The sequence below is a fragment of the Hesperophylax consimilis genome, chromosome 4 (genome assembly GCF_061612785.1).
Source record: "Hesperophylax consimilis isolate HC1 chromosome 4, BYU_Hcon_1.0, whole genome shotgun sequence".
NCBI lineage: Eukaryota > Metazoa > Arthropoda > Insecta > Trichoptera > Limnephilidae > Hesperophylax > Hesperophylax consimilis.
The window spans coordinates 13,798,367-13,821,620 of NC_142839.1; the positions used below are offsets into that span (position 1 = coordinate 13,798,367).

Consider the following 23,254-nt stretch of genomic DNA (forward strand, 5'->3'; position numbering starts at 1 on the left):
GAAATGAATTCGCCGCCCCAAATATGATTATTCGCACGAATGCAAACTCGCCGGAATTTCCTCTGTTGAAATACATTTAAATTGCTTATTATTTTTCAATAAAATTTTAATGGCCGACTGGAGCGTTGGTTACCAAAATACTTTAATCGGAAATAAGTCGTCAAAGTCAGCAGTTAAGTCTGAGTTCGTCACATAATCAATAATAATATTGAATAAATGTGAGTCGTTTTGGTAAGCACAGGCCTAAGTGCCAACCGATCTCAAGAGTAGACAAAAAGCTCTGGGGCCTGACACTCGTGTCTTGTGTCTTGTGTCATGACACGACTGTTTTAGGCATCATGCAAAAAGCTTTTCAAAGAAATTTTTCTGGTAGACCAAGAAGGAATAGCTTTGAGTAGTTTATATGGCATAGCTTGATATTCATCAGAGTGGCGTTTTGCAAAACTTTTGGTTCCCTTCGTTGGTACCTTTTGTATAAAATTCAAATAAGTTGTGAAAAAACAATATAATTTTCTTGTTCAGCATCTATTTCTAGATTACTACTCTACTCTTGTGTTTTCCTGTTTTGCATTGATTCAAAGAGCAGTATTTATGTTGCTGTTGTATTCGATCATTTAATATGGCATAATTCGAAACATACCTTGGCGCTCGATAGCGTCGTCGCTTTTCTGTTAACGGATTGTAGCGCAGTGGCGTCTTTGATTGGGCAGGTTGCGGGATGGAGATTTTCCTAATATTTATTCCCCTTTTGCAGATTATCTTCCAAAGGAACAACACAAGCGCGTTGACGCTGTACTGGCGAGCGCTGGCTGGCTCCTGGAACCGATCTGAAGGGAGCTGGTCGGTGCCGTGGAAGGACTGCTCGAGGAACGGCTCTTCAATATGGCTGCATGGCTTCTCTATATCGGTTTCCTTTGAAGAAAACAGGTATGATTACTACCAGACTTCAGTTTATGTGCACTAAACATGCCAAAATATGCCTACGTCAAATACTACTGAAACATGCCATAAAACAAAAAAATTGGGCTAGTCTATCAAATTGCATGACTATGGAAATATGCTTCTTGGACGCGAGTTCTACTGTTCACAGAACTACTAGTGCAGTAAGTAAATTAATGCTCATCTAAACATCATCCAGCTAGTAGGATGGAACATGATAATTATTTTTATTCACTTCTGTTTGGCGTACTACTAAGTAAGAATTAAAATAGTATTAAAATATCTGAAATTGGTGCACATTTTATAAATTTGTGTATGCAAATTTGTTTTCATAATTATTTTGGTAAACCCCCTTTGGTTTAATCTGGTTCTGTTGCAGCATTTGCAGCATAGCACCGTATAATTATGTTCCATTACATATCATGAAAATCTGTGGTGCCATAGAACTACGCGCTACTGTCTACTATAATATCTCGTCGAAACTTGTTCCATTATTATAACGCGATAAGCGGTGCGCTTAGATCGGATTTTGTAGTTTTAGTAAGTGCGTCGGGAGAGTTGGAGGTTAGTTGGAGTTAAAAAAGCGGAACCTATTTTTTCGCTTCATGTCTCATCTAAATCGATGGTGGTGCCCCTCTTTCCATGATATCCAACCCAAGCACGTGCTGATTTTGCAATGGTTGATCGAGCCCTGACTTTACCACGTATCATGTTTTGCTTGCGATGAATGTTTTCAAGTCTTTCACAAGCCTGAAATAAATAATAAATTATGGCTCTTGGAAAACTCATTCTCAATTTTCCTTGAACTCTTAAATTTTTGAACTTAGGTCGTCATTTCTACCATTAAAACTCACACCTTATTTTTTTTCGTTATCTAAGCTTTTGCAGTAAAAACGAGACTCGAATTTTCTCTCTGGTTAGTCGTCTCCAGGCCGTGTGTATTAAAGTGTCAACCGAATGAAATCACTTGAAAGAGATCTAACTTGTTTTGTTGGTCTATTGCGGGTAAGAGGGGACTGCGGGCAGGTGTTCCAAAATGTGTGCACACAAATACATTAAGACATGTGCTCTTTAATGATTTGTCTCCACCTAATTAATTTATTTCCCGAGATTTTAAAGCTAACTCTTAGGATTTTTTGTTTCACTTAAAAAAATTGAAAAACATTGAATTAATATTAAAATTTATTGTCTGACTGTGACAAATAAACATGGATATTTTGAAACTCCATAGCTCACGGTAAAAATTACACACATAAACATATTTTCATTTCCTTTCTTCGATCTTTTCATTTTTTATTTTATTTTATTTTTTTTATTTAGAAAAAAAAAGTAAATATTCACAAGAGATAAAAATATATTACATTTCATATCAGACATCACTTTTTTGTTTACCCAATTTGTAGAGAAATATTCTCGGGTCAAACTGGGGAGCTAGTCTATGTGCTTATATATATATATAGATAATAATATGTATAGTTACAAAAATGGTAAAAGAATATTTTCAAAAATACTGTAAAATACTACAAAATATTGTACATTAAGAAAATTACATATAATTATAGAAACAGAATATCAACAAAAATCAACAAAAATATATATTTGAAAATCATCCATAAAAGTATGTCAATCTTCTCTGTAAAAATTCAACGAAAGTTTTTTTTAAAATTTAAAATAATTTTTCTCACTTTTTATTGTATCCGGTAAATCGTTAAATAACTTTGGGCCTATATATTCATGATGGTGTTGTGCAGCTGTCGTGTTGCATCTAGGTACATACATGTTCCCAGATGTTCTAGGTCTTATACTTCCATCGTATCCCGGCGCGGAAATACCTTTCTACCTGTTATAGTAAATTGGTTATGAATGGTGTAACGGAAGTTTATTTTTTAAATAATTGGGGTTAAAATGGGGGAAATAAATAAAATAATATTTTTTCATGTATCCTGCTTTCATGATTTGTTTCCGACATTACAATGCATAATATAAATGAAGAAATAGCTGACAACGATAAAACACTGGAGACCATCTAATTAATGTCCACTGTTGTACATAGTAGGGAAAGTAACTAGAATATCATGTATTCGTGCAGCGGTCGAACTCCATATCGGAAAATGCTTCAATTCCATTAAGGTTTTCTAATACGTGAATTAGCGTTCCACCAATAAATTCACTGGAAACTTTTACGGAAAACATATTATTGAAACTCGTACGGGAATGTTTGACAGCAGATTATTAAGAAACACTTACGAATATCAAATCCCCTCTCTTCGTTTATTGTCAAATAAATATGTCACGCTTTTAAAATTAGAAAATATTTGAGTTTTTGGCAAGAAAAAATATTTAATGAAAACGATTTCGAAAATTGTAAAAAGAAGCCAGGCTAGTTAGTAGTATATAATTCACAAATGGGTTATAATACGAACCTTGATGTATGACAGTGAAGCATGAAAGGACGAAATTGGTTTCAATGCGGTAGAAATGGATCCCTTAGGTATAAATGTTGTAAAACCAGGAACACTGGTTCCATATAATATAATATGATATAATACCTACCGTCATTGATTACACAGATAGTGAATACGCTCCACATTAAAACTTCCAAAACATTAGAAAATTGCAAGTAAACACAACATAAAGTGTCGAAGTAGTTAAATCACTTCATCTTCGAAATATTCAATCAGTTAGATTTTTAAATTATCGTGTGTGCTGTGCAGTGCTGTGTTTTAAAAATATTAAAATAACAATTTTCAACTGGTAAACATACCAAACGCGCAGGCGCATTATCAGTCCGTCATTACTATCGCCATTGGTCGAAAGTGTCGTCACTTTTGAATAGTGCTAAACAGTTTGCGGGAAACAGGCGTTTGTGTATAAACTAATTACGAATAAAGTTAACATATTTTTAACTCTTTTTAAATAAATTTTAATATGGATTTAAACGAGAACTCTCTTAACTATATGACCAAGGCCAAGGATCTACTCTGTTCGCTGATAAAAATTATTAATGACCCCGGCAACAAATTTACGAAGGAGCAAATGGGTAAAATTACCCCGATAACAACGGATCTGTTAGGAACCACAGGATTGATGGCTGTTCGTATGGGAATGTTGGAAGGAGAATTGTCAACATTAAAAAGTGTAACGGATACTCAGTCTATTGTTACTAACCCGACAAATACTTCATCTTCAATAAATGATTTGCTCGCAGAGGCCGAGGAAAGAAAAACCCGGTCAAAGAACATTATTTTATTTAATGTTCCCGAAAGTATTTCAGAATCAACAACAACAATTATTAAAATGGACAGCGATAAAGTAGTTTCAGCGATTAGTGATATAAATAATGAATTAATACCGAGTGTGGTTAAGTCGTACAGACTTGGTGTAAAAAAGTCCAACAAAATTAGACCGATTAAGGTCGAATTCAATGACTCTGTCTCGGCTCGTGAGGTTTTGACCAGGAACGCAAAACTGAAAAACGGTATAAAGGCCAGTAACGACCAAACACCATTGCAGAGGACTCAACTTCTAGATTTACGCCAACAACTCGAGACGAGGAAGAACAACGGTGAAACCAATATAACTATCAAATATGTGAACTCTGTACCTAAAATTATTGAATGTGCGCCAAAAAACTGAAACAACAAAAAATAAAATGCTACTACCAAAATGTGAGAGGGATCCGCACTAAACTTCCCATGTTGCTGACTTCGGCGGCAACTATCAGCAGTGATATCTTCATTTTAACCGAAACATGGCTCGACTCAGGAATCAATTCCGCCGAATTAGGCTTCCCTAATTTCAACATCTACCGTATGGATAGGAATTCTAAAACAAGTGCCAAAACGAGAGGAGGTGGTGTAGCCATTGCTATCTCAAAAAATCTCAGTTCTTCAAAAATATCCACAAAAAACACATCCATCGAGCAACTATTTGTCAATGTGAACACTTCTAGAGGTAAAATAATAGTGGGATGTGCATACTTACCTCCGAATTCTGATGTCCAAAGCTACAGCAATCACTGCGACGAGGTTGAATCAATTTGTGCTAAATATCCTAATACTAAACTACTTCTAGTTGGTGATTACAATCTGCCTCATTATGATTGGTGTAATATGAATTCTGTCAATTCTTGTTCTAATGTTAATATTCGTGTTATTAGAGATATGGCACTGTTCTTAGGTCTAACACAGTGTAATAATGTTCTTAATATAGGAGGTCGTACGTTGGATTTGGCACTGTCAAATGTGTCTGACATCTGTGTTGTGAGAAGTACCGAAATTCTATTACCTGTCGATGTTTACCATCCACCACTAGAAATATGCATGTCCAATCTTAAACCAATTCCTATCGTAAAAAAGGTAGTAGAAACTCGAAATTTCAAAAAAGCTGACTATGTTAAAATTTCAAATTTCCTTAAACAGACTGACTGGTCATTCTTTGATAGCGACGATGATATTAATGTACACCTTAAAAAATTTTACTTCATCGTTAATTCTGCAATTGAACAATTTGTTCCTTTAACGACTTACAGAGAAACTCTATACCCAAAATGGTTCTCAAAAGACCTGATAGACTTAATTTACCTCAAAAAATTATCTCATAAGAGATTCAAACAAAGTCGCCTGGCCATCGATTATACTGCGTTTCAAAAATTGAGGGCAGAGTGCAATAAGCTCTCCGCAAAATGTTACAAAAATTACATTAGTGATGTCGAAGGCTCTATCATGGACGACTCAAATTTCTTTTGGAAATATGTTAAATCCCAAAAAGAAAATGGTACTTACATACCTAGTAGTGTGTCATTCGATTCTAAATTATCCCAAAATCTTCAGGAAACTGTTAATCTTTTTGCTGATTTTTTTAGCGGCGTTTACATTAATGCAAGTGAAGACAGCAATATTTCGTGCTTTGATTTGGTTGAAACTCTTGATATATCTGACTGTAATGTAACCATTGACGATATTATATCTAAGCTGAAGAGTCTTGATTCCCGAAAATCCGCAGGACCTGATAATGTTCCGCCCAGGTTTTTAGTAAATTGTATGCATACATTGTCATATCCTATTCATAAGTTATTTACAAAGTCACTCTCATCAGGTGTATTCCCGGACCTTTGGAAGTTTAGTCTTTTAACGCCCATTTTCAAAAAAGGTAATAAGAGCGAAGTAACAAATTATAGGCCAATATGTATAATGTCTACTTTACCCAAACTTTTTGAAAGCCTAGTACTAGATAAGTTGATATCCCGAATCAATCGAACCATCTCTCCCCTTCAACATGGATTCATTAAAGGTAGATCTACTCTTACCAATTTGATATTGTACACGAATGATATTGTTAATGCCCTTAATGCATCACATCAAACTGATTCCATATATACTGACTTCAGTAAGGCATTTGATAAAGTAAACCACAAAATATTATTACGTAAACTAAAATTGTTGGGAATAAGAGGGAGCATGTTGGAATGGTTTAAGAGTTATCTATTAGGAAGGTACTTAGCAGTCAAGATAGATTCGTTTACTTCTTATACATTTGCTGCCTCGAGCGGAGTACCACAGGGATCTCACTGGGGCCCAATATTATTTTGTTTGTTTATCAATGATATTGTTAATATTTTTACTAATGTTAAAGTCCTGTTATTTGCCGACGATCTGAAGATATACAGAATAATCAAAGACGATGACGATCGCGCAATTTTGCAGTTGAACCTTAATAAACTATGTGCGTGGTGTTCTGTCAATGATTTGCAACTAAATTTAGGTAAATGCCAGATTATCAGTTTTTACAAAGGCAAAAATCCACTTAATTTTTCCTATTTTATGAATGGTGCTAATCTTCTTCGTGTATCACAGATTCGTGATCTTGGTGTTATATTCCACGAGAGTCTACAGTTTAACGAACACATCGATGAAATAACAAGCGATGCGATGAGAATACTAGGTTTTATTTTGAGAATGGGAGCAAATTTTAAAAGTATGTCAACATTAAAACATCTGTATTGCTCGTTAGTACGAAGCAAATTAGAATACAATTCCACCGTATGGTCACCGTACTACAAGGTCCATTCTCAATCATTAGAAAAGGTACAAAATAAATTCCTTCGGTACATTAATTTTAAAATGAAAATTCCAATCGAATTTATAAATTACAATAACTTGCTTGCTGAAACTAAACTTCTTAAATTATCTGATAGAAGAGTGTTAATTGATTTGCTATTTTTATTCAAAATTATTAAATCTTTAATTGACAGCCCTAATTTGTTGGAACTTATTTGCATTAATGTTCCTGCTAGGCAAACTCGCAGTAAAGATACTTTTAAATTTAACAAGAACCTCAACACTAATTATTCTATTTTTTCACCAATTCCTAGAATTCACAACCTTGCGAATAAATACTGTGAACTTATAGATATGTTTGGTTTTGACAATTTTGTGAGCTTTAAAAGGCAACTTATTTCGATTCTATCGGCTAATAATTAACTTTTATAGCTTTAATAATTTTATTACATCTTCTCCCATTCGAAACCTTTCAAGTAAATTATATCCATATTTGTTTGTTTTTTATTTGCTCTACTATACACTTATAATTGTATGCATATACCTACTAACTACTTTTTATACATAACACTATGTTCCATCTCAGATCTTATTATTTCTTATTCATGTCGATATTGCTAAATTCTATTAGTTTTTGCTTTTTACAGGTGCAACTCTTATTTTGTTATTTTTTTTTTTTTTTTTTTTTTTTAAATCTCTGTTATAATGTTCTTTACCTCACGAGTAAGTTACACTCTAATTTATATTGGTTTATCGATTTGTTAAACTCACAATTAATACTGGGTTTAAACACACCCACTTACTTACTTTTTATGTTGAACTTTCTTTTACTTACTATTTCATGCTTGGGTATATTTTATATTGAATCCATCTTATTAGTGTTTTGCTAATTTGCACAAAATTTTATTATATGTGTTGCTTTCTTACAATTAACTCCATTTATCTTCTTATGTTCAATTATTGTAATCAATGTAAATGTATATTTTCATGTAAAAGCCCATTAGGGCGTAAATAAAATAATAAATAATAAATAAATAAATAAATATTATGGACAGAAAAAATAATTCCAGGCTGATATACGTCTAATCATAAATAGGTACTAAAATATGCGCTTAAATGCTTTTGGTAGGTATGTAGATTTAGTACAGATTAAAGTACAATTAAATAATACTTTGAGAGGTGGGTTTGGGTACCGCTGCTCAGGAAACCATTTATTAGATAACCATCACCTCTGCCATAGGTCACCCCGAGCGGTTCGCTACGTTTGGTGGTTTAGCAGGGGTGCCCGAGTCAATCGGGTGAGGTATGTTCAGGATGCGCCTTCCCACGACCTGCGTGGCGTACCAGATCGAGAGAGGCTGGTTAGGGTAAACCCTTTGACCTCTCCAACAGGTCTCTACTCATCGTCTTACGCCGCAGCGGGAAGAATATATTTATACTCGTACGTCACTCCTGTACACATTGATAGCTAGTTTCCTACCCACATCTCTAACCTTTTTCCTTCATAGACCTTCCTCTACTTTAAAAGACCTTCCACACGGCATCCCCAAAGATGACATGGGTCCTGAGGGTAATTATTTTCCTAGGGGTCTCCTATGTGGGGTTAATGTAAAAAAAAAAAAATGGAATGGCAAGTAAATGACCCACAAAAGGTTGATAGAAGAATTCTGAGATATTCCACGATATGGCACTGTCTAGTCAATCATGCATTAACTTAATAACAAAAGGATATGGAAAGATAATTTGCACTAAATTTAATAGTTTTAGTAAAATAATTTTTTATTTGAATATCGTTCAAGAGTCCCAACTTCTCCCAATCATATATTTAAAAAATATATATTAGTTAAACTTTTTTATTTTCACATGTTTTCGTAATATAAATTTCAATTTGTTCATATATTCTTCTAATCTAATTTCGTCTAGTGATTCTCCAAATATCTTCATTGTTTTACACATCAACGACTTTTGACACTATTTTTTTCAATAAATATTTGCCTCAGCAAAACAAACATTGTCAATTTTGGAGACGACCAGAAATTTACTTTTAGAACACCTTTAGTAAACTTGAAAACTAAAGAGATCTTTCAAAAATTTTAACAAAAGAAATACTAATTTCAGCAATAATTTTGGTACCTACTAATTCGTTAATCGTTCCCATAATCATTGAAAAAATTAATAAATGATGAATGGTATTTGACGTGGAGTATATATTGTATGATTTGTATGTATTGTATTGTATGGATTGTATGGATTATATGTGACCAGTAGTCCAGTTCTTGGGTCCAATTATATTTATTTTGTATATCACAGATTTGCATACCATAATAAAATCAGATTCCAGCTGTTTCGTAGATGATACAAAAGTCTTTGCCAACCCACATATACATCACGACCATACAGCACAACGAATAAAAATAAATACCTAAATCAAATGGACCAAAGATTGGCTTTTGAAAACTTTTGAAAATATTGAATAATGCACTGTCCTACAAGTTGAAAAAACTAAAACAAAGCTTGCATACAAACTTGATGGAACACCTCTCAAATCAATGACGTTAAAACAAAACATAGGACTCATCTAACAAAAGACTTTACAATGGAACCCCCATATCCTCTGTGATTCTCAAAAGGGATAACATAAATATTTAATCAGGAAATTTGAAATATATATAAAATACAAATTTAATCGGGAAACACCGGACTTAAAAATAATTAAAGTTAAAAATATATAATATATATGTGCGACCTCTCCTGGAATATGCTTCTCAAATATGGAGTCCATATTTTGAGAAAGATATAGATCTAAAAGAAAGAATACAGAGATGATTTACAAAAATACCAAGAACTTTAAAAGATCGGTCATATGAAGATAGATTTGAGGAACTAAGATTACCAACTTTAAAAGAAAGAAATGGGTAACTTGATTGAGACTTTTAATTTCAATTTTATCTGGACATTAAACAAATGAATATAACACCTTTTGCATCCAATCCTAGGAAACACTTATTTGCAAATAGAGTAGTGGATGCATGGCACAATCTTCAACAACATGACATCGATTCAACTCATAGTTTATGGCTCGATTGTATTCTTATTTGGAGAAAAGAAAGGGTTAAATTATTTTTAATAAAAAAATACTTAATTACAGTTAAACTTATTGTGAAATCAGATATGAGAGCATCAGCAGAATGCTGCCTATTCATTCAAATTTAATGAGCAGGCAGTATGAAATTATTATTTGCAGGCATTATTTAATAAAAATATTAATAATATGCCTAAGACAGAGTTGTGTTAGTATTTAATCTGTCAGTTTTCTCATGAGGGGAAATTGCGTGATAGTTAGTTAGTAAGAGTGAGAGGTTTTAAATGATGAATAGACAAATAATCTGCATTGATAAATGACTGACGTAACGTTCACCGTTTAGATAGGTAGGTGCCCAGTTCCGTGAGCTAACAAAGTAGTAGTCTATTTGCAATAAAAAGTTGGATATTTGTCCAGGAAAACTGTAGCTATGATTTGTGTTTAAAACAACGGGATCCAAAAAGAAGAATTTTATTGCATTCGTGGGGATTCATTACTTAAGGGAGGGTAATATTTCATTGAATTTTATGAGATAACTCCCTGTGTTTAATTTTTTTTATAAATTTAATTTAGATTAAATTTGATAATATTATTATTAAGTTCTGCAAGTGTTTAAAGTAAATCTACTTTAAGATTTTAAATAAAGATATTTCTACGTTAAGCAAATACTCCCGTAATTCATGTCTCTAATAATTTTTTATTTATTTATTTTATTGATACATGATTTTGAGAGACATGTGGTTTTTTGTGATATTTCACCCTCCATGCTAGGGATGACCCTGTGTTCATTGTACATACTATACCGCTAAGTAAGGGAATAAGGATATATTATGTTTTGTCTGAAAGGTGATTAAATTGAAAAAAAATTATAATGAATGGGTATTGTAGTTGTAATGTATTCTGTGTGTAAGGATCCATTTCGTAATTTGTTTTTTAAAGGAATGGGATTGACCACGGTTTTCACTCATACTACGGTAAAACTTTTCTACACTAGTGTCATTTCTTTAGTAAAAACGGGTTTCCGAAATAAAACTTGTAAATTAGTTGTATAATTAGGTGGAAAACCATTTCACATCTATGAACTTATTTATGAACATGCTATAAAAAAATATGGCACAAAGATATCAATAATTTTATCACAATTCGTCCTAATTTTGCAATGCAAGAGACGTAGGAGGCAATTTATACCAATATTTGTAAAACTAAAAACAGATGTCCGGAAATTTAAAAATGTTGGTGTCCGAAAATCTACGAGATCTCCGCACTACTATTTCTTACCCGAATTCATTTCTAGAATATTACTAGTCATTATTTTATTTGCTAAATAATTCAGAAATTTATACTTGGGTACCGACTACGGGCAACATCACATCGAGAAATTAGCGCTAACTCTTTACTTACAAGTTTTTCCAGTCTCTTCTATCTGAGAATAATTGCATGGGCATCCGAAAATTTGTCACAATAATTCAGTTACACAAGTTTCTAGTCCGACGAACTTTCGGAAAGGACTTCCAAAGATAGAAGATAAGTGTCCACGAAAGATTTTCTTTATTATTTGTATTTTTGGACGGATCAACTTTGGCCGGGAAAAAATATAACTGTGACATACTTTTTGATTTAAGAATTCACATCTTTAAATATTTGTGTTTTTCATACCGAAATAATTTAAGGTGATCGTAACCGCGAATAAAACACTACTCGTGATTGGTATGACGTTTTGCAAAAGTATTTTGTTATATTGATGAAGTTTACGAAACCTGCAGAGTATGTAAGAGGTTTTGAATTCTCACAAATTTCTGTCCTGCTTTATCCCCGAACGGATGATAAAAATCGTGGCTTTAGGTTTTGTCCTTGTTATTCACTGGTGTTTGAAAAATTCTTGTTCGGGCAAAAAATTGCTTTAACTATGTGGGATTCCTTTCCCGGCACCACCCATCTGCAGTTTTATGTTAAAACCGTATTTGTTTATATAAAATTATGGTGCAGAAGCGAAGTTAATGATTATACGAGTATGTAAAGAAAACTGGTGTATTGGCATCTCACGGCCTGTTTGAAGATTGCCGCGATAAATCTGTGCTTTAATGCAGTGGTCCAAGTAATCTAAGTCGTCCATTAAAACTTTTGACTTCTAATGAATGCTGTTTAAATATTAAACATTTTTTTCAGGGCCGCAGCGGCAGTTTTTATGCCTCTTCACTTGGACCAGTGCGACTCTGCCCTGTCGGAACTATTCGGAGGACCCCACAACTGTGATCCTGATACTACTAAGGTAAGAGCTTATTGGAAAATAATATACACCAGGTTTTATAAAAAAAAATCTTACTCTCTGTGATTGTATTTTTCAAACCTAGTCTTGGCTGTTATCTTTCTAATACTCTGAACGTGTCAATCTATACGAATAGCCTTCGTTGTTCATTTGATCAGATCGTTGCCTCATGAAAGCGATAGTCAAGGTCAATTCGTCCGTTGACAATCAATGGTTGTTGAACATAAATGATACTCAACTATTATAACTATTATTAATAATTACCTGTTTTACAGTCACTGCTGAATAGTTCTAGACTGGATTTCTGTGTCTTGTTTCCCGTTGACTCAGATCAGATATTTAGATTTAGATGCACGACCGAGTGAACGTCTTACAGAACCAGTTATTGAGTCCAATTCAAATGAGCCGGTTTACTAAGCATATTATTTATAATCTTGTTCAAAAATTGCATAAAAAACTGACCTTTTAAAACCATTTTATTGTAAACAACGTAACTTTTTAACTCTACATATTTTTTCAAATGTGATGGGGAATTACTAGATTTTGGTCAGTATACATTCCTGGCACAATTTTACACAAATGTTTTATCAAATTCAACATTAAAAATTATTTTCAAAATACCCTTCATTACTAGAAAGATGAATAAATATATGTAGACTGTGAAATTCAACTACCTTCACAACAGGTCTGCAACAAAAAAACTTTCCGATGCATACTGGCGTTACAAAAACAATTTGCAGTCACACAAAGAAAAATCGCATGGTACCTACGAAATTAACTAAATATATCTCTTTCAAACTGTTTTTAATGCATTCTGCTCAGTGAAATTTATATCACATTCGACTTATCTTAAATGTATCTATTGTTATTAGGGCTGTCCAGAAATGGCTACAGCGCAATTTGATTCAGAAGTATTAAATGCAAAAATTCGATTTGATTCCGGAGTAACAAATGCACAGATAAAATTTGATTCATGAGTAATAAATGCACAGATAAAATTTGATTCAAGAGTACTAAATGCAGCGCGATACAATTTGATTCAGGAGTAATAAATGCATAGATACAATTTGATGCATAGATACAATTTGGTTCAGGAGTAATAAATGCACAGATAAAATTTGATTCAGGAGTAATAAATGCACAGATAAAATTTGATTCAAGAGTAATAAATGCAGCGATACAGTTTGATTCAGGAATAATAAATGCACATATACAATTCGATTCAGGAGTAATAAATGCACAGATATAATTTGATACAGGAGTAATAAATTCACAGATACAATTCGATTCAGATTCCTATTTCAACATACGAACATTCTATTACCCACTGATTGGTGTTATATATATACAAATACATATTATTTAATTAATTCCATAATAATATAATATTAATCTAAAATCATTTGAAACTGCTTACTGTGGTTTAAAGCCGATAAATCCACCCAGATTTAGCCGTCCATCACATATTTTTAGGTTCTATAAATATGGCACATCATGACAAGCGATCTCTCAAAACGTTTTTGTGAAATTTAAAAATATTCCAAAAAATCACTTCAGTGGCTACGGTGTCTTTTAGGTGATTTTTCAGGAAAATTTGACGCTTTATAAATTATGAAACTGTTATTATGATGATTATTACTCTTTAACTTGTTTACCGATATCTTATTTGAAACAATCCATACTTAATTAATTGAATTATTCAAAAACCATTTGGTAGCACGATTATATTATTTAAAACGTAGATATTATTTAAAATATTGTCTTATTAGATGTACAGTTACAAGTAGGATAATAAGCATGATCCATAAACGGATTTATGCACTGGTAATTTGGTTTAAATTTCATCTTTAAAAGGCATCTTTTGCAAGCAAGCTTTCATAATCTAGAAAGTTATTCAATAGTAATATTCATTCGCGACATTAAAAAATTTACCTTGAAATTTATTATTCACATTGAAATTTCTTTTCCAGTCGAGTTTGGTACTTTTTGTTGTTTTTTTTTTGTTTGGGAAAACCACATAACTCGATTTTTTAAAACGTTTTATGCAATTTTGATCTGTGTGAATAGTTGTTGGCTCCAGATGGGCCGCACAATGCGCGTGAGCCGCTCCCAACTAGCGAATAAATTATTATTAAGCAATAAAAAAGGCAAAATAAAGTGCACGAAATCAATTGCGACCATAATATTGAATTTTGGCATTTCCATAAACTTTCAAGTATTTATTATAATAATGATGTGTTTATTCCGTATTATTTATCGAGACATATTAAAATATGTCTCGACGCCATCTAGTGGGAAATTTAATTAACACATTTAAAAAAAACCTGTCTTATAAACATTAGTTTATCATTAAAAAAATAATAATATATGCAAGTCAAAATATTTTACCAACAAATGTACATATAATATGTCTTGACGCCATCTAGTGGGAAATTTAGCACTAACAAAGCCTTTCCTACAAAAAATAAGTTGGTTGTTTACAGGTGAAAAAAATATTTGATTGAAGTACTAGTACATATTGAATTATTCGGCTTGTTGAAAATAAGCCGACGTGGCTCAGTGATCCAGAGCGTCTGACCGGACATCAGAGGGTGCGAGTTCAATTCCCGTCAGCGGCGGGGAGTCAAAGGATTGTTATCGAACGAATTATAGAACTATTATCGAATTATAGAAAGGATCGTTAAGGCGATGGATGCAGGCCAACCTAAGGAACTTTATCATATTTTATACACAAATCTTCTGACTCAGCTAACTGTAATTGCAATAAATTAGAATCCGTGAACAGTATTAAATATGTGGGTATTATAATTGTCAAATACCTGAGATGGGAAGGACAGATCTAGTCACCACAAAGGTTGGAAAGCTTACGCACATATTTATGCCAATTAAAAATATCCTACGTAAAGAAAACAACTGAAACTCATTTACGACGTTGTGTGTTGATCACTACTAGACTACGCGTCTTTAGGCTGGGGTGGGTGTGCAAAAACTGTTTTGGATCACTTAGCAAAAGCTCAAAAATCATTACTAAGGGTCATCCTCAAAAAATATTTAAGTATCACAGTAATGCACTATTTGAAGAGTTCTGGATGTTAGAAAATTGTAGACGAGGAAATGAATTTTAAACAAACTGGAAATTGAAAACACAGGTGTTCTTCCTAGTTCAACTAGGAAGAAAGAAGAGTGAACTCTTAATTCTCTAAAAAAAAAATTATATGTAATTTAATATGGACAAACACCATTTACCTACTTTTATGTTTTAATCCTTTATAATATGTTTTCCGACTTTATGTCCGGGTTAAATCTTCCCCACACGAAAAACTAAACCCTTCCACACACTTCATCTAGTCAATCCACATTTTGCAAGTGCATTATATAAGCAAAATAAATACAAAACAATACAAGAACAACACATCAACTCACCAGAGATCAAATGGGAAAATAATTCACCGACTCCAGATATTTTCATATCAGAGGGTTCGGCTCGGTAGAACTCCTAATAGGGCCTATCAATTATACTGATCCCTCAACATAAATATTTAAAAAATCTTTCGTAATCCTACAAGTATTTAAAATGACTAAAATTAATCATTAACCTACTATTTTATTATTGTTAGTATTTTAATAAGTGTGCTAAACAAACATCAGTTTTGTTTTAATCTATTTTTAGTTGTTTAATTCTTTATCTTTTCCCTCTTTTTTTATACAAAATATGTATGCTAAATCATCCAAAATTTGACTGTCCTAAAACGAGAATTCCGTTGCGAATTCGGGGTCCTAAACGATCGCTGCGCCTTAAATTTTTGTCTATTATTAAATGTCTGTACTTCCAATTCTTTTTGAACACACCTCAGATTTTTCCTCGATTCAATCCACGTCTTAAAATGAAATCTTTATTAAATGCAAGATTATCAAAACTCGTGTTTGGCGGAGGGTGAAATTGATGTGTGGAGATTATAGGCTTAATATCGTCAAAACCTTTCATCGAGTGACAAATTGCTTTGATAGAAGCTCCCTATCGAAGGCGCGAATCAAACGATCAAAAGATTAATAATAATTATAACACGTCAGTACATAAAAAAATTTAACGTCTACCTAGTCTGTATTCCGTTATCCTAGTTTTGTAGTAAATTGAGATAATTTACATTTTCGCTTCAAAACCAAGTGATAAATTACATTCAGATTTCAATATATCACGTGATTAAAATTGGCATCTTTGTTATAAGTTAAGTAAGTTTTGTGTAATGTGGGTTATGAATGAAATAAGATATTTATAAAATTATATTCTTTAATATATATAAATTCATTTCTTAATTGTTTGTGTTCGCAAGACTCGAAAAGTAGTCGACCGATATCGTTGAAATTACAAAATTTGTTTTTATTAGTGCCAAGAGTGCCCGGTTTGTATGGTAAAAGTAGTCGGGAACGCTCGAGGATTACTTAACGCAATATCTTTACCCCGTAATGAGATACGGAGTTGAATTAAAGTCAATGTAATGTAGTTTTTCAACAGTTAAATTGTTGTATAAAGTAGTCAATAATGGAAGAAATCGAAGATGCCCGAGATAGACATTAGCACTCCCGAAGAATTGCATTTTCGTTTTGTATAAGCATTTGAGTTTGTTTGCTTCAAATAATGGAGTTTTTATTCATGAAATAGATACAAAATGTTTTAGAATTTTAGATTAGAGTTAAAATACAATATCTCCATAAATCATCATATGGAGAAAAATGATATTGAAATCTCCAATACGATACCTAATAAATTGAGTTTTTTTACATCAACTCCACACACGAGGACTTGAGGAAAATAATTTCCACCAGGTCATATGAGTATGTCAATTTTGGCATAGTTGTTGGAGGATCTGTTTTAAGAGAAGGAAGGAGAGGAATTTCTCCGAAGGTGAAAGGTATGAGGGTTGGTTTGGAATCAATGGACGTCTAGACAGACATAAATATATATATCCCTCGGTACCAGGCGATGGGTCAAGAGACAAGTTAGAGATATCAAACAATCTTCCCAAACTTGCCTCTCTCGATCTGGCACGCCAAGCTGCTGGCGGTCTGGCGCATCCTGAACACAAATCTTCCGATGTACCCGGGCATTCCTTCTAAAACTAGAGCGAAACCGAGTGGTAACTTATTATATTTTTAACGGTGACCGGATAAATCATCACATATTTAAAAAGTTATATAAAGTCATGGAAAGTAATGAAACGAAAACTTTATTAACTGGGTTAAGTAGGTTGGATTAAAAAAATTTTCATCGTTTCTAATGACTGTATATCACTTTTTAAAAGTGTGTTGAATTGTCACTGTGTTGAGTTATCATGGAACCATTTTTAACATATTTTAGTAGAATATTGTAAGGAAATCCGTAAAATTTAGGGGCTTGCGACATAAAGTTTTTTTGACAAAACAACCAACAACTATGCCAGTCCCTAAGAACAATAAGAAACATTTTTTAAACATGATAAATTGTTCTTTAGCTTTCGATTAAGCGATGGTATCGAGCGATACGAAACCGTCTCTCGCGGACTTATTATCCCTACCAAATATTTATATTCCCAATCTACTGTTTGCCCTTCCACCAGGGAAATTCATGGCGGCCATATTTGCCCAAGGCCCTAAACGGCGGCCCAGGCCGGCCAGCAACTAACGCCAGAGCAGTAATCATATTTGCCTTTCGTCGGTGTTGTCAAACCCTATTCAATAATCATCTGTTTTCGATTAACCTCGAAAGGCGGTCTTCGTAGCCCGATGGAACGTATCCGACGTTGGGTTTTTTTTAAATAAATTCGTGTACATTTTCTGTGCTGCTAACTGACTCAAGAGCTCTAAAGCCATTTTGCAAAGGCCTTGCAGCGCTGATATATTTGTTATATTGATATTCCTGTCACTTGTCCATATTATAATATATATTTTTGCGCTGGGTGAGAAAATATTACCTACAACTTCATAATTTGGACGAAATCTCTAATTTAATTGGCTTCTTTTATTTTGGCAGATTAATGAAGCATGTACTGTGGGTCGAGGAGTATGATTGAATATAAAACAATTTATTTTGTGATGAATGCATAATGATTTGAAAAGCGTCCATAGGCCTTGCTGATAATGACACTAATTAGGTACTAACAAAAATTGGGATGACATCGAAACTGTAGACTGAAAAATTTAGCAAATAGACACCAGTGCTCACCTTTCAAGAGTGTGTGCAGGATCAGAAACAAACAAGCTTTAGAGTTAAGATCTGCATTTTAGTTATGATAAGGGCCGGTTTTTCAATAAACGAAGAAGTGTTGTAAGTCGGATTGGGTTGTTAGGTTGCGAGTTGCGACCACGTGGCAACTTGACAAACAAGTTTAAGTTAGATAAATAACAAATAGACTTTTTTTCCTCAAGTTAATTTATCTTGATACAATTTAATAAAAATGTTTTAGTTGACAGTCCTTTGAATTTTATAAATGGATATATTGTGTAGTAGGTACCTAAAATGAATATTACTGAAATCAAAACCAGTTACAAGCGTAGAATGTGACTTGCAGAAGTTTGAAAGGGATTGATTAACTACCTATAATATTATGTCAATTTAAGCAGGTTTCCAGGATTAAGTGCGGTAACTTTGAGAGGTAATTCTACAGGATGGTAGAAGTCAAAAAGATAATTCTAAAAAGGAGTATATATTTTTAAATGTTATTTTATTGAATTTAATTTTCCAATGTAAATAAAACTCAATCAAAAAATGTCTACAAATTGTTATATAGTTAATGCACAAGAAATACAAAATATTTTTTTTACACGTACTATCATGTAGAATAATCTTCAGTTAGTAGTACACTTAACCTCTTTGTCAAGGTGTTATTTTGTAAAATTGCGGATATAGTTATTGTCCCTTTTCAGTCAACATAAAAAACCCTATGCTGCTAAATAAGTCGCTTTTATTGCATTCAAATTTAACCCATTCCACCAATAACAACTTCCTGAAACACTAAAAGCCCGTGAAAGGGACGGTTTTAAATTTAAAATTCTTCTTAAATATTAAAAAAAAGTAACATTATGCCGGCGGCATTTATTTTTTACTCGGGAGATATTTTCAATTTGTATGGGTATTTCAGGCGAGTAATTATTGCTTATAATAATTTGATATTCAGATGTTTTAGATGTACGTCTTACGGTAACTCGGTTGGTATCTTTATTGAATTTTTATCGGACACAAATCTAAGTCTCAGGACGAGTTGTTTCAGAGAATTTGAACAATTCTTCAAATTTAAAAGTTCATTTTCAAGTTTTGTGAAAGATTTTTCAATTTCTATTATTTCAGTTCTATCAAACAACTAGCCTAAAATGTTATAATAACAGAACTTGAATAGGACTTTCACAGAACCCGAAAATTAAGTGTGATGAATTGTTCAAATTCTGTGAAACAACACATCCTTAGACATTTCCACACCTTCATTACACAATGATATTGTGGCCACTTATTTACATCAAATTTTGAACATTTTGATGTGGTTTCACATTGGTGCCTGAAAATGATCGATGGTGATTCTGATTACACACACCAACGCCAACTTATTGAATAACCAGATTCTTTTCAACAGTCTTTTGATATGTGAACCACTTTAATATAACATCAACTTGTCAATGTTGAATATTAATGATAAAAAGCCAATAGACACTGAAATAGCAATAAAGAAGTTTATTAAGTAGATAGTTATCCCACTAGCTCCTTTAAAGTGACATTCCGTTAGCTGACATTGTTTCAAGTAGATCAGCTCGGAAGAAGTGATATTACTGTAATTTCACCTATTATTTACAATTGACTTCGTGGTACGTACTCTCGTCACAAGGCCGGATCATTAAATTAAGGTGATATTTTTGAAACCAGTTTAATATCGAGCTGCTCTTCTCTTTTTCTCACCACGAAGCTATTGACCTTACTCACCAATCCTTGAATTCAAATCGAGGTCTTTAAACGCGGAGAAATATTAATTTTACCAATTACGGGTAAGTAAGTATTTGTTTTGAAGAGGCAGCAATTTAAAATGAGAAAATCTACGGATAATAGAAACTACTCGCAGAATTAAACAAATTGTTTGCCGTAAATGGTTTTTATTTATTTTTAAATGATGGTTAATAAAGTTTGTATTTAAGAAATTAAAATCTAACTATGGCATTGAGTAAAGAGATTCTAAAGTTTGATTCAAAATACAGCACACTTCACGTGGGTAGTATTAACTGAAGCCTCGAACGAAGGGTTCTTAGTAAATACGATCAAGAGAAAAGTGGTAGGGACTCAACTTCGCTGTGAATCAACGGAGAGAGAATAATTATTCTGAAATGTTTGAAATCGCGTTCCCTCGTGTTAACATAATATTTATTCATTACTACTTGACCGGGGTATGAAATAGGCAACGTACTCCGAGAAGAAGAGGGAGAACCTTTATGGTGTGTGTATTAACTGAAGGTGTGTGTGTCTTCCGTACATAATACATAGGAATTCGTGTTTATTTGGTCACAAGCGCTATTTACGTGGCGTCCATAATGGGTGTGAAGTGTGCCAACATTTATGAATTTCGCACACCTTTTTCGGAAAGGTATTCGGTTTGGTTTAACGCTACTTGTTAGCAGACTTTAATCACCGCTTTAATATTACAGTGCCCAAATAATCATTAGGTTTTACTGCTTATTGTAAGGCTGCTGGATCATTTGTATCAATAATGCACAGACTCTGTACGCCCATTGGATCGTTTTAGTTAGCTTTTAGTTACTGGCACACTGGTATGTCACTAATAACTGGTTTTCAAGATATCTGTAAACTGAATTAATGACGTATTCAATTAATCTTGTATCGTACAACCGTAAAGAGACCGAGATATTAATATCTGGTCTTCTTTCCCGTTTAAAACATTGGGAGCGTCATCTTGTCACTTGTGTAATACTCGCAGCCGCAGAACTGCGACGATTAATGATTACAGCCGTATCAACGTATGTTACAACGGTTTTCTTTGGAAATTCCATTAGACTTTGATAGAATATCGATTGATTTTATAAAATATGATGTTTTCTTGGGAAAATACGGAATTTCTAGAAGCGTGAGATATGAATATTGAATTATTTTGAAATATTTAAGTGCTGATGGATTTTCATCAACACCCTCGGCTACAAGGGATTGTCAAAGAAAAAAGATTGAAAAGTCACACAAGGTTCAATTAGCTTGGCTAGCTGGTTGAGCGGTCCAAAGCATCGGATTCCCTCCGAGGCGTTACGTGTTCAATACTTTGCTAGCTAAGTCCTTTATAATTATACAAGCAACATTTTCTGTTCCTAATGTTGGTTGAAGGAGATTTTCAAATATTGTGAGCATTCATGTATAATACTTCGGTCAATGATCATGAGGCTATTCGTAGCCTGGGAGTGTTTGGCTATTTTTTTTTACTAATTAGTAATCAATCATTCATGAGTTTCATTATTGATTCTTGAACAGTTTTTGCCAGAGTTTTGGCACCACTTTTTACACTGTGACCAATTGAAAAAAAAATGATCGAATAAAATGATGTCTTGTCTTATTTTTTGATAGATCAATAATTGATATTTCAAAGCTCTTGATTTAACCGTTTCGTTGAACAGAAATTTAAGACAGATTGAGCTGTGCAATTTTATGACGCCAGTACTCCCCATTCCAGAATTTTTGCTCATTATGACATCGAACCACAGACATAGGAATTAATAGACGAGAAGATAATGGCGAGGGGTAAAATCAACTGTTGAAGAACGAAGGGAGTAAGGCTGACTGTGATTCGTCAATAAATCAATCTGACAGTAAATAGGCATCTCGCATTATAATATCACCATTTACTTCTTAAAAGTAAAACCTGCTTTTGAATGAATAGAAATTTTTACACGGGAGCGCAAATTACTCGCCACGTTATGAACAAATTTGCGAAGTCCAAATTCGGCAAACAAATTCGGTTGTATTTTCAGAGTCAAATATTTCGTTTAAGTATTTAGTTAAGACACTTTTATAAATTTTTTTTTTTTTGTTATTTGTTTTTGGGGTATTATGCCGTGTTGCGCTAACTAACCTGACAAATCGGCAATTGCCGAGCATTTGATTGACACCGGGCATTACTTTGGATTTGTTCCTGAAATCCTGGGGAGACCGAAAACTTATAGAGCACGGCTGATTACGGAGGCCATTGAAATTCATAAAAATCCCGTAAACATCAATAGAGACGATGGAGCTAAGCTTAATAGTTCTTGGTATCCGGTAATTGACGGATACACCAGAGCTAAACGAAGAAAACCACTTTAAATAAAAAAATGATACGTTAATGTTAGCTCAGAGGGTTGGAGCTGGCAACACGGTATCACAACCTCATACTTAAGCTCACATTTTAACACAACCTCAAATAAGACATCTGCCCTGATGATGGACACTGCAATGCTGTCCGAAACGTTGGCTAAAGAAGGAGTTAGCGCAACACGGCATAATACCCCAAAAACAAATAACAAAAATACTTTTGGCCGTGAAAATCTTAAATCATTTTTCACTTTTATAAATGTTCATAATTTACTTCCCAGCAACCAACCAGCTTTGTGTTTCGCGTCCAGACGTTTCTCGATGTGATAGTATATGTTTCTAAAACTGATCTATATTATACGATGTGAATATGCTTAAAATAAAGTAAAATAATGCTTATATATGGAATGTAATACGACAATTGGGTTTATTCTCTTTTTCACATCTATTTTTACAAGTTTTCATAGTACAAGTCAACATTTTGCCGTGTTATTTCGTAAAATGAACCGATGATGCCTCGACCCTAGTTCGCACAAGAATGATGACGTCACGTTTTCAAATTTCACTTGAGGCCATACGCGAGCACAGCCGGCTCCAATGGAACC

The 23,254-nt window shown here is 33.3% G+C and overlaps 2 protein-coding genes across 5 annotated transcripts in view; both read left to right on the forward strand.

The window, feature by feature from the left end:
- Nucleotides 1–23,254, forward strand: part of LOC149424230 (mitochondrial import inner membrane translocase subunit Tim21) — a 586,526-nt gene that overhangs the window by 170,778 nt on the left and 392,494 nt on the right. The window lies entirely within an intron of this gene.
- smog (G-protein coupled receptor 158 smog) overlaps nt 1–23,254 on the forward strand; it is a 206,524-nt gene that overhangs the window by 42,394 nt on the left and 140,876 nt on the right. For all 4 annotated transcript variants that reach the window (XM_089651396.1, XM_089651394.1, XM_089651395.1 and 1 more), the window contains exons 4-5: nt 755–927; nt 12,247–12,349. In XM_089651396.1, the coding sequence (XP_089507522.1) occupies nt 755–927; nt 12,247–12,349 (276 nt within the window). The remainder of the gene's footprint in view (nt 1–754; nt 928–12,246; nt 12,350–23,254) is intronic.